The following is a 12,247-nucleotide window of genomic DNA, read 5'->3' as shown; positions in this document are numbered from 1 at the left end:
GATTGCCGACTTTCAGTAGGAGCTTCGGCTCCCAAAGGCACGTGTCGTTGGCTAAGTCCTTTCGGCGGAAGCGCCGTTTGAACCACTTAAATTACAATTACAGACTCTTTGCAAGTATCAATAAATAACAACTTTTTTGGCATCTCAAAATATATATATATATATATATACTTGTTGAACAAGAGGAAGACAAAAGTTTAATCAGATATTAAATATTTCTCAGAGACTGAGAACAACAACAACCACAACCCATAAACCAAGTAACAGAGTTGATCATTAACACCCAAAAAAAAAAGAAAAAAACAGTTTCTTTTTTTATCTTGGTGATGCTTCACTTCCATCTTGCTTAATCACAGAACACAAAACTTGTCTTGAGATGTAACTTTCGAGCTCCTTAGAGACTTCCGTTAGCTTCAAGTCAAAGTTACTCCTGTATTTTTGTTTCGGGGATGGCACAGACACAGTGGAAGACGAAGAAGAGCCTGAGAATCTTCTTCGTGGGCTAGAGAATTTCCCTGGCGAAACCTGAAGCTTAACTGCTGCAGATGTTGATGGTGGCAAGTTGTCTGGATCTAACAGCAATCCGAATTTCGTCTCTAATGGAAGTGGCTTAAGTGAATCTTCTTCAGTCTCGGAAACTGGTTTTGGTCTCCTCAGTCTTTCCCTTGCTTTCTCAGCTGCTTGTAGAGCCTTTTCACTGCTTAAAGTGATCAGTTTCCATGGGTTTATGCTTACATGAAAACCCGGTTTCTTGTTGTTGATCTGCGTGGAAGAAGGTGAAAGCCCATCTCCTTCTATCTTAATGGATAGTCTCCTCTGATTCTGTCGGAAACATAATCTCTAATCTTTGAGAAGCCTTGAAAGTGGCAACAACAATACTGTAAAAGAGTTATGATTTGATTATATGCACCTCATTTGTTTTCCTGCACATAAACTTGGAGATGAACGTAGTGTGTATTGGTCTTTCAGGCGAATCAAAATCGGAGCTTTCATCTGAAGATGAATCTAATTCATCAAAGGGATCCTCTTCTGCAAATTGGTTCTCCTCTCTCATCGCTAGTATATAGTCATATGTTCTCATCCCCTGCAAATATTTGAACACTACTTGTCAAAGAAAGAGATCTAAAACAGAGTAAATTCTGCTAGCTTCATGGTTAGGAGACTGCAAGAGACTGTTACCTTTCTTATGAGAACTACATGGAAGAGGAAAAGCTGCCCCATGGCTGCCGAGCCATAGGCCGTTAACAAAACCAACATAACCTGTAAAAACACAAACTTCATAAGCGAGAAGAAGCGGCAGGCACCAAATATCATGAGGAAGAAGAGAATATAAAGAGCACGTAAAGAAACCATACAGATATTGTAGCAAGTGCCCATCTAGGGAACTCTACATAAAGCCTTGTTTTCAATTCGGATTCCATCCCTTTCTTGTCCACAAAACATCTGACAAATATGGCAATGGCTGTTCCACCTTCTATCATTAGCTGTTGCAACAAAAACCAGTCAATATCTCTACTTGAATGAGCCAGAACTTTCCAGGTTTCTGCTTTATAAGTAGTTATTGACAAGGCCATACGCACCATGAGCAAGACGAAAACCATCAGGAGTATGAAAGTGGTGTAATTCCTCTTCCCAACACAGTTATTAAGCCACTGAATATAAACCAAAGAGAAAACTTATGTCTAGATCCCAGACAAAAAGCAGTTTCAGTTGGAACACAACTCACAAAGCCTTACCCTGCAATGATGATCAAACCCTTCAACACACCGGTTACATGTCCTGCAATGCTTACTGCTGCGTTTAACCTAAATACAAAACACAAAGAAAACGTCAAAAGATTGTCTTAGTATCCACAAAAAGAATGTTTATCTTCTTGAAAATAAAGGCAAACCTCTAAATCACAAAGTGAGCAATAAGAGATATCATCCTCCTCTTTAGGGTCTGGTGTAACAGCATCATCTTTCAAGACAAGCGGAAACGGAAGAAGCGGTTCTAGCTGCACGCTGCTTTTCCATGGATCCAAATACGTCCGTCTGATAAAATTCCTCAAGATCTTCCTCTCCAACCTCCTGAAAAACCTCACAACAACTTGGCTTAACACAACCTTGAATCTCAGCTTCATCAAGACTCCTTTAGATTTGGCCCTTCTCTTTTTCCTAGCACTAGTCTTATCCGTAGGATCAATCGCAGTGCACCTAACGAATAGAACTATAACCGAAACCGCCTGAAAGGAAAATCTCAAATAAACTCAGCACAACAAGAAGCTTCTTCAAGATTCTATTTACAAGAAGAGAAATTGAACAAATGCAACATCTTTGATTGATCTCACTTACCACAAAAGAGAAGACCGAGAGAAGTGTGATAATAGCTATTCGATTCCCCAGGAAAAAGCCAAGGAATACGTAGAATGCTGAAACCAGAACACTATAAATAACAGCTCCTACAATCTGCACAAACCAGTACACAGCTCAATCCAGCTAAACCAAAATCAGAACAAGATAATCAAATCCAAGACTATTAATCAAATGAAAAACGATTCAAATCATTCAATTCAAATTCAAGTTTTTCTAAGGTGAACCCATAAAGTAAGTTAATTTGCTCAATTACACAGCTTAATCAGTAAAATTTAGAAACATATAGATCAAACACTGATTCAGCTCAAATGACACAGATATCCATAGATCAGCTCAAGATTGAGAGATTATCAACACAGAACGTTCGCTAGCTCCCAAAGAATCGCATCAAGATCAAATTAAAGCCAATACATTCCAAATAAATTAAGAAACTTTTCAAAAAGAAGAAATTTTTCAAAAAGAAGAAATTTTTCAAATCTGAAACCTGTAATGGATGAAATGGTCGTTGCCAGCCATGGCGCCGTCTCGTCATGTTAACTCCGTCGGAAACCCTAATTGATCTTACTCGTAACCTTCATGAGTCCATGGCAGCTCTAAGCTTCGAAGATTACAGAGATGGAGACAAATGCTTGGGTTTTATTCTCAGTATTGATAATTTTATTAATAATGTGTGTTTACTTTTTGTGTTTTTTTTTGTTTCTAGTTGAGAGAGGATGATATCAACGGTCGGGTTTTTCAAAATTTGAAGTAACGCTCGGATAGTCGGATCTACTTTAATCGGACGGCTGTTGATAGTCGAGCCTTTTACGTGACTGTTTCCAATTGGCCCAATATATGGTTTAGAACTATCTTGGGCCTATATTGGTATAATTGATTCTTCAGTTAACACACCAACCAAAACTAAGTTTGATTAAAGAGACAACAAAATCTGAGAAGTAGAAATCAACATTTAGAGGTGTTCTATTTATTTGGCGATTTTAATAAGATGTTAGTTTTCTCTTTTCCAACTAACGACAACCTAACAGTTTAACTTTACTGTTAACGTTGACTTATAACGAAATCTAATTTTGCGTGGTAACGTAAAGTAGAGTTTTTTCCCACATAAGAATTGGGGATTTTTTAATCTCAAATTTTAAAAATTGAAGACGTTTTGTTATTTTTCTTGTAAATATAAGAAAGAGCAACAAAGTACGGTGAAACTTTTTTTGATAAATTAATAATAATAATAATAAATATTACAAAAAAATAAAATTATTGATTTTGCTATTGAACATTTTTCTGAACGCTGAACTGGTGGCATTGTGGACAGAAATTTATATCAAAATATGATGCGTTCAACTTGCAAACTTATACATAGTAAAATTGTAACTTAGGTAAAATCGAAAAGTGACATTGTTCAATTTAAATTGTGAGCTCATCTAAGGTTCAAAACTACAACTTCAATTTTCTTCTTGTAAATAGTTAACTTCAACTTCAAAACTACAACGTTCTTTTCCAATCATTTTGAACAAATCTGATCTGAACATTAGAAAGTTATATATATTTTTGTCCGCATGGAGGCTAATAATGACCATGTTAATGTGACATGACCTAGATCCGTAAAACTCCCATATAACATATATACATTCGCTCTCCAGTGGACGAATTTTTTACCCTGCGTTCATCGGCTATTCACAAACAACGAGGTTTCTCTTAGCGAGAAAACTCATATTCGGATTAGTTTTTACCTATAAATTTAAAGTGTACGTTGTTTATGTACAAACATAAATAAACAAAGACCCACACCTCACGTTCGTAAAAATATACCCAATATAGCCAAAATAGAATCCGGTCAAAACCCCTATAAGCTCATGATTCCACATTATTTATATGCTTGCTTATATAATGTACAATAGACAACTGAAGAATATGCGCATATATATAATATATATACACAAATTTTCTGTATATATTGTGTATGTAATAATATAGAAGATAACATATATATATTATATATATAATTATATAAACGTACTAAAGTACTAATTTAGTTGGTGGAAAACGTTGTGCAAGACTGTGGAAGCTGTGGCGAATCTCCGTTACTGCTTCCTCCACTTTTACTATCAACCTTGTTATTATTGTTATTATTATTGTTGTCGTTACCTCCTCCGATAATGCTTGAGATCGCCGCCGCAAGCGCCGCCGTGAAATTTGGATCCATCGCAATGGCAGCCCTAACCGTATCTACCATGTCACGTGGTGGTGCTTGTGGGCCCAGCATATTAGGTAACAATAACTGAGGATGATTATTGATATTAAACCTAATCTGATTAGCGTTTGGTAAAAACGCTGTGGGACCGTACTGGCTCAGAAACTGCGGCGGAAGCGGCGGCGGTTGTAGCGGTCGAGGCGGGTTGGTGAGGTCCAGAGTTATGGTTGGGAAAGGAGCGGAGGCGGAGAGAGTGGCGATTGTGGAAGTGTATGGGAAGTTATGGTAGAAGGAAGATGGAGATGATGACGTGGCGGAGGGGGTAGAGAGAGTTTGGTGGAGGTTGCTGGTGGTGGAGCCTGATAATAGCATGGCGGCTGCGGCGGAGGTGGTTGCGGCCATGGCGGTGGCTGACGGTGGAAGAGGATGGTTATGGTTTCCTTCGTACGTTGTGGTCAAGATTGTTGTATCCTCGGCACATCGTTGGACCTATGTGAATTCAAATAAGCATTTTATTTATCATTTTTCTTGCATATTGCATAAATGAATGGGCTATTCTAAAAATCATGCATTATACTTCTGCTTTACAGAAATAATGCGATAATTTTTATAATGCAAATTTTATGAAGAATTTATCAAATATTTTTAAATATGGAATTTTTTTCGAAATTTTTCTTTAAAACTTCCTAAAATTTTGTTTTTGTTTTTGTAAAACCAAAAATTTTGTATGAACAAATTTTATTTCTTTTTTTCAATATACAATTATTTAGAAAATTATTATTCTTTGATTGGTCGTCCAGTTTCATGGTAGTTCATAGTAATCGGTTAGCAAAAAAACAAAGATATTGCTCTACGTCGATACATAATTATAAACTTCAAATAATTTTTTCGTCTATTATTATGGTATTTCTCATTTCAAAAATCAAAATTATCATATTTATAATTCACACGCCATATACATAAAGAATATGAAGGAAAATAAAAGTGTTGATGAAACTAATTTCGTAAATAAATCAGATTTTTTTTTTTTGTTAAATTCAAACATTACTACGGCATATATAGTTACGAATTATTTACTAACCTGTTTACGGACAGGACATCCAACGGACATGGTGCAACGATAGTAAGCGCGAGGACATGGATTCCCTTTTGCCATCTTTTGACCGTATTTTCTCCATTGACATCCGTCATTTACCTAATCCAATTATAATATTGATTCGTTTTTTTTCTCCTTCAATTCATTATACTATCTATACATATATTAAAACATATATTATAGGAAATTACCGTGGTGGCATCGGATCTAGCTCTAACGGAAACCCTAGCTTTTCTGAAGGGTAATTGATCATGAGGGATTTGTTGTTCTTCATGATTAGTACTCTTGTTTTGATCTAATCTTGGACTTTTTGATGAACCTCGGTGCAGATCACGATCATCCACGTCATCCGGAGATCGTCTTTTCAAGGTGGTGGCCGGAATTTCATTGTTCATATCCATTGGTCTTCTGTCTTGTAGAGCTTGTGAATAAACTGCTTGAGTAATATCCTTTTTTACGAAACAACAATACAAATTGTAAGAAAAAAAAATGAATTAGTTACTCGGGAAAAATGGAAAATTGAAAGAAAAAGACGGTGAGATTATACCCAAAAAAATATTGTAGCTTAGTTTTGGTGATTCAATTGATTAATTTGATCAAAGTTTCAACGTATAGTTTCGATCATATCAATGCAAAGACAAGGTAAAGACACACACACATACGTATGTATACATTTGATAACCACATCCACATATGCAAACACATAATGGTCATATAAGAATATTAAAGTTTCTTAGACAAAGACTCAAATGATGCTTATATATACAGGATCGTCGACAAAAAATATATGATAGAATATGTATGGAACGTACCTAACCTAACAATAAACAAACAAGTTCTAGTTTGTATAGCTTCTAAATAATTACAGTTTTTCCTTAGTTCTTATTATTTCTTAAAATCCAAAACTAAATTTCTTCCTTCAAAAACAATTTTTTGAGAAACAAATTTCAAGGAGCCATCGACTATTAATTATTCTTATGAAATAAAGCTGCATTTCTTCAATTATTTTGCTCATGGCGAAAAAAGTCTAGGCATTTAATTTAGTTGGAGATGAAATTTCTGAATACATAACTGAACCAGATCCGTTAGATACGAATATAGCAGATACAGTTTCAAATATCAGTTGAAATGTAGAAAATTAAATCTAATAGATCAGCCAAGTTGTTAACTTTTTATTGTATAATTGGATAAATCCTACGTCATCAATCCCGATGCAGCGAAGATCAATAAGACAAGGAATTCAATGACTTTCTTAAAAAGACAAGTATCAGAATTTATATGGTAATAAACTGAATTATCATATACTAATTTTTGTGATGCGATTAATCAAGTACCTCGTGATTATGATGACCTTCCACTTGTGTCTGTCTCGCCAACAAAACTCTACTTTGGAGGTCGTTGTAACTCTCACTTATCTCAGCTAATAAATGCTTCAGCTTGTGATTTTCCTCGTGAAGCCTTTCTAGCTCCACTTTCAGCCTACTAATCTGCACAAACAATTAAACAAGTTACAAAAAATATTTACAACCTTAATTGTAAAAAGCATAAATCAAACAATTTGTGAACTCACAACAATCTACAATTATTATATACAGAATTACATCATCATTTTTTGGGACCAAATATCACATGATCACATATTTGTGTATACCACAATGTCTACAATGTTTACTTTCTGATTATTTTGTTTCGAGATAGTTTGTAAATTGATTTTACAATCGTATTATTCTTAATACAAACACAGAAATTCTATCAAAAGGAAATAATAACACTTCAGAAATACTTACTTGGGTTTTGGTTTTGTCATCGCCATCATCACTTGATGTTCCAAGACTTGAATTTACTAAAACTAATTCATCCTATAATATGACGTGAATTTAATGTAATTAATAACTTCCAACATATATATATTTATTCAAATGTTTTGGATTATATATAATCTGAAACCTACGTTAAAACCGGAAGATCCAACGATACTCGTCGTCCTCATATAACTAGGATTGTACGGCTGACTTTTGGCGGCGAAGAAATCAACTTCTTTGATGGACGGCTTGTGATGATGTTCCAACAGAGACTCATTCGGTTGATCATCTTTTGAAGTGGACTCAAGAAACTCGCCGGAGTCCAAGAAAGCAATTTCACGGCGATCTTGTGTGTGTTCTTCCATTTGCAGAACAAGAGAGAGATGAAGAGAGAGAGAGAGAGATGGAGAAAAAAAGAAAAGAAAAAGAGTACATATAAAGACTAAAGTTTTTTTGAAAGAACATATAAAGACTAAAGTTATCAGGATAAGTTGGGTAAAGTCTTAGCTAAAGGTTTCTATTTTCATTTTTTTCAACGAGAAATCACTCTTTTGTCAAATGTCATATTTATTACATCCATAGAGAAAAAATGACCAAGCACCTGTTGGATTTAATGTATACTAGTTGATAGGTTATTTACGGAATTGCATAATAATTTGGTTATACACTTATACCAATCACGAAATTATGCGGAACTGCAATTTTGTTTAGTCTTATATATAATGGAAAAAAAAGAATAACAGTTAAATTAAGATGTTTTTATCGAGTGGTTCCCCAATATTTGTCTGGTTCGGAAAATATTATGAATCAAAATGTTCTTATGTTTATATTTTAAATTTATGTGACATATTAAACTTTTTTTATTCAGGAAGAACTTGGGAGGTTCTTAAATGTCAGATTGATCTCGATATTACACGTTATTTATTGTTATTTTTGTTTTCTTCCTAAATTTGATTAATATTGTCCAAAGATTTACATAGAGACAGAAACGTGTAAAATGTAAAATGAGAAAATTGCGTCGATCGAGTGGATTAATTCATCGATATAGCGTCAGGTACATGTGTCATGGGATAAAAGGGTAAGATCAAAACAGTGACGTGTATCAAAAAATTTAAAGATAAATAAACTTCTCGAGGCGTAGATTAATCGTAACAGCGACAGATTCCCGTTAAGTAGCCGTTAGGAGAAAAGTTGACGGAGAAGGAGGACGTGAGTGAGACTCCAGTAAAAAGACGAGAAGCGTTGTTGTCTTTCAAGTCAACGGAGTTGACGGCACGGCGTAACGGTGGCAATGATCGGACGGTGGAGAAACGATTAAAAAGAGAGTGGGACCCAGTAGAGTAGAGGGAAGAAAAAGTACCTAATCCCCCAATTTGACCATTCATTGAAGCCGGAGCTAAACTACCAAGTCTAAAACCCCGTCATTTATTTTTTCCTTTTTTTTCTTTGTTTTGTTTTTCAAATAGTTCACATTTTAAATCATACTAGTCTTTATTAACAATCATACATATAATAATTTAGTTTTTAAGTCTGTCATCGTCAATGAGCTCAGCGAAGACCGTCGTGCAAAGTCATTATATCTGTATTCTATTTGAAATATTACGATTTGGTAAATTATTTGAGATTCAGATTTGATATCTGTATTGATCCGTTTCTTTTATTTTTTTAGTATACACTTATCAAGTCTTCAATTTGTGTAGGAGTATATGTGCTCAAACCAGTTCATTGACCAAAGTTCATATAACTTTTGTTAACCAAATGGTATCTTAATTTGTTTTCATTTCTGAAATTAAGGATATACAGTAAAACCTATATAAATTAATAATATTGGGACCATAATATTTTATTAATTTATTATAATATTAATTTATCTATAAATTAATAATTATTGATTTATAGAAAAAATTTACTTTCTGCATATAATTTCTAAAAAATTCTTTGGAGTAATGTTATATTTTAAAATTTTAACAAATCTCATAATATAAATTATAATTAACGATCATAACTATCGTAATAAAATAGTTTTTAACACTATATTGGATTGTCCATGTAAAAATATTCATGTTTATAAGTTTAAAATTTATAAAAAACATGGTTATTATCATAATACAATGATAAAATTGAAGATAACACTACAATATATTCTAAAACATTTACAAGTAAGAAAATCAATTATCACATCAAAAAATCATCATAAATTTTGAATGTATATAGTAAAACAGCAATAGGAGCTACTGATATAATAATAAGAGAGATGAGAACCAATTAGATTTCAATTTTAAGTATAAACAAACACATTGGTCATATTTTATAATATTCTATTTACATATATTTGTATATATTTATATAATTATTAATTTATATTTTTGTTGGGACCATATATTTACATAAAGGTTTTTAAAAAATTATAATCTTATTATCTTATCGAATTTGATGGATTTTTACATTGACCCGACTTGAGACCAACAAAATTTATTAATTTATAATGATTATTAATTTATAGAGATTCTACTGTATGGTATAAGTTACTAAAATAACTAATTTAATATGCAAAAAGGCTGGAAAATGAATGTAAGAGGGAACTTTTTATTTTTGTTAAGTAGCATTTTGGACGTTTGTTTCCTTAACAACTACGAATAAAGATGCTAACTTAAGAAAAAACTTGTTTGATTGTCTTTAGTTCTAGTATTTTTAGATCAAAGTCTTAGCGAAGGACCATTTTTGAGTTCAGAAGACAAAAATTGTCCTAAAGAATGTGACTCTGAAAGTTTTTTGCTATATGATTTTGATGAAGCTTGTTCTCGATCAGACTCACTAATCATCAAAAGTTAATAAGAATAAAATTACTGAACAAACTTAGATACTTAATTATCTCGTGTTTATGCAGTCATTATTTGAAGATACAGTTGATGTTTGAGGAATTAGTTAAGGTAATATGGAAATATGGGAATTACTTCCTTCTAAAAACAATATATGGAAGGTGAAAAGAAAATTTCATACTGTCTGGTTATTATCATTGAAACACTTCAAATCGTACATTCATTTCTTGATAATCAACTGATTCAACACCACCGTCTTCCTTTTCCATTATCATCATAATTTCCTAAGATTTTATGTATATAATTGTCAAATGATTTACATTTAACTGACTTTTGTCCTTTTCGGTACACGTTTCTACTCGTCGACCAGTCTCTTGTGATTAGAAAATCATTTTTATTATGGCGATCTTAATTTAAATGTCGACATTATCTATCAAAATATACGGAAAATAATTAATGAGGATGTGGAAAGAACTTTGGTCAATGATGTAGTAGAAGATGCCATGTTTCCAGTTGACACTGAAATCTACAGCTGGAAGGTCCTTTTCCTTAGGGTTTTATTTATTATACGAAAAAAAAAAAAATTGTAGCTAGTTTATTAAATATAAGAAAACCGAAACCTTTCATAAGTTGTAAACTTATAATATAAGAATATAGTGAAGATTTTAATACCTTACATAGTTACATACAAGTTTTTTTATTGTCTCTATATAAATTTCAACTTTCAAGTCGTGATCTTTGTAATTTTTCGTATGAGCAGATTTCATATCAGCAAGTCAATGATAACTTAATATATATATATATATATATATATTTTTTTTTTATAACTTAATATATATTTTAAATAATGAATTTCGTCTTGTTCTTAAAATGACTGAAAAGAGCATAAATAATTGTTTGTATAGCAATGAAAATAGTAAATAATCAAATTCTAGATTTTTATTAATCCGTTTTCGATTCCTAAATCCTTAACAATACTTTAATGAGAAAATATAAGTACTTATGGTATTAAAGCTAAGATGAAGTTAATTAATGACTTGCCTTGAATCCGTTCTTAAAAATCAAACTAACTAGTAACTAGCATATGTTAATGAGTTCTTAATGACTTGTTTTCTCACAATTTTAATGTGAAGTGACACTGTATTCACGATACAGTATATGCAAAATGATAGATTAATTACTACAATTTCACGAATGATATGAAAACTTAGCATAGATTCATGTTTTATCTTGTAACTAAAAATTAATGAAAATGATAGATGAATATAAATTGAAAGAATTATAAATATATAAGAAATATTCTTTATCCAAGACGATTAGTACCTCAAAACATTTCAAAACTTAGTTTGGTCTTATCAATATTACGTTATATATATTGTTTGCCGCTAAATATTGCGTTTACTTAAGAAAATGGTTTACCATTTATATTTATAAGATGAAAAGACTCATCTTTAAGACTATATAACCAACTATTTTCTTTTTCTTTTTCCAACATATATAAGCAACTAGTTGCCGAAGGTATTACATATGTTATATGTATTACATATACTATATGCCGAAGGTTTGTAGCTTTTTGAATTTGACAAGATTTGTAGCTTTTTGGAAATAGTACATGTATTACATGTACTAATGTATTACTCCAGGAACAGAAAGTATTACATATACTATATGCCGAAGGTTTGTAGCTTTTTGAATTTGACAAGATTTTACGTTGAACATTTATTACTTTACAAACAAAACAAAACTAAAATTGGAAATAGGGAAGAAATCGAGTAAACGAAAACGGTGTTTAGGTAAAGCCCAAAACAAGCAATAAAGAGGTGTAGAATAAAAAGTCTACAAAATCCCACACTTCGCCCACACGTTTGGGAGGGGAAAAAATGAAATTAAAGAGGCCAAAAATGGTCCACTTTTTTCTTCATTTTTTAGCAATATGTAACGTACAAAATACGTTACCAATATGTGTGTAATATATCAAATTTGAGGAA

The 12,247-nt window shown here is 32.4% G+C and overlaps 2 protein-coding genes across 2 annotated transcripts; both read right to left on the bottom strand.

Annotated features, from left to right (window-relative positions):
• Positions 1 to 289: 289 nt before the first annotated feature.
• LOC18015077 (protein S-acyltransferase 18) lies at positions 290 to 2,981 on the bottom strand. Its single transcript, XM_006396305.2, has 9 exons — positions 2,839 to 2,981; positions 2,334 to 2,447; positions 1,892 to 2,224; positions 1,737 to 1,805; positions 1,581 to 1,652; positions 1,356 to 1,484; positions 1,180 to 1,260; positions 911 to 1,084; positions 290 to 822 (listed from the first exon to the last, which is right to left on the bottom strand). The coding sequence occupies exons 1-9, from the start codon at positions 2,884 to 2,886 to the stop codon at positions 316 to 318; spliced, it is 1,527 nt and encodes a 508-aa protein (XP_006396368.1). The 5' UTR covers positions 2,887 to 2,981; the 3' UTR covers positions 290 to 315.
• A 1,277-nt stretch (positions 2,982 to 4,258) lies between these two features.
• LOC18015047 (probable WRKY transcription factor 47) lies at positions 4,259 to 7,857 on the bottom strand. The gene is made up of 6 exons (XM_006396304.2): positions 7,590 to 7,857; positions 7,426 to 7,497; positions 6,973 to 7,125; positions 5,830 to 6,087; positions 5,624 to 5,737; positions 4,259 to 5,031 (listed from the first exon to the last, which is right to left on the bottom strand). Exons 1-6 carry the CDS (start codon positions 7,803 to 7,805, stop codon positions 4,381 to 4,383), a joined length of 1,464 nt encoding a protein of 487 aa, XP_006396367.1. The 5' UTR covers positions 7,806 to 7,857; the 3' UTR covers positions 4,259 to 4,380.
• Between the last annotated feature and the right edge of the window lie 4,390 nt (positions 7,858 to 12,247).

The sequence above is a fragment of the Eutrema salsugineum genome, unplaced genomic scaffold (genome assembly GCF_000478725.1).
Source record: "Eutrema salsugineum unplaced genomic scaffold, Eutsalg1_0 scaffold_3, whole genome shotgun sequence".
NCBI classification, from domain to species: domain Eukaryota; kingdom Viridiplantae; phylum Streptophyta; class Magnoliopsida; order Brassicales; family Brassicaceae; genus Eutrema; species Eutrema salsugineum.
Note: the sequence above shows the minus strand (reverse complement) of the source record. Positions and strands in the feature narration are given on the sequence as shown.

Coding starts and splice junctions, on each gene's coding strand:
- LOC18015077 (XM_006396305.2), bottom strand. CDS start 2,886: ATGACGAGACGGCGCCATGGCTGGCAACGACCATTTCATCCATTACAG. Junction 1,653..1,736: donor GGTTTGATCATCATTGCAGG/GTAAGGCTTTGT, acceptor GTTTATATTCAG/TGGCTTAATAACTGTGTTGG. Junction 1,085..1,179: donor ATGTAGTTCTCATAAGAAAG/GTAACAGTCTCT, acceptor AAATATTTGCAG/GGGATGAGAACATATGACTA.
- LOC18015047 (XM_006396304.2), bottom strand. CDS start 7,805: ATGGAAGAACACACACAAGATCGCCGTGAAATTGCTTTCTTGGACTCC. Junction 7,498..7,589: donor TTGGATCTTCCGGTTTTAAC/GTAGGTTTCAGA, acceptor GTCATATTATAG/GATGAATTAGTTTTAGTAAA. Junction 6,088..6,972: donor AAGGTCATCATAATCACGAG/GTACTTGATTAA, acceptor TTCGTAAAAAAG/GATATTACTCAAGCAGTTTA.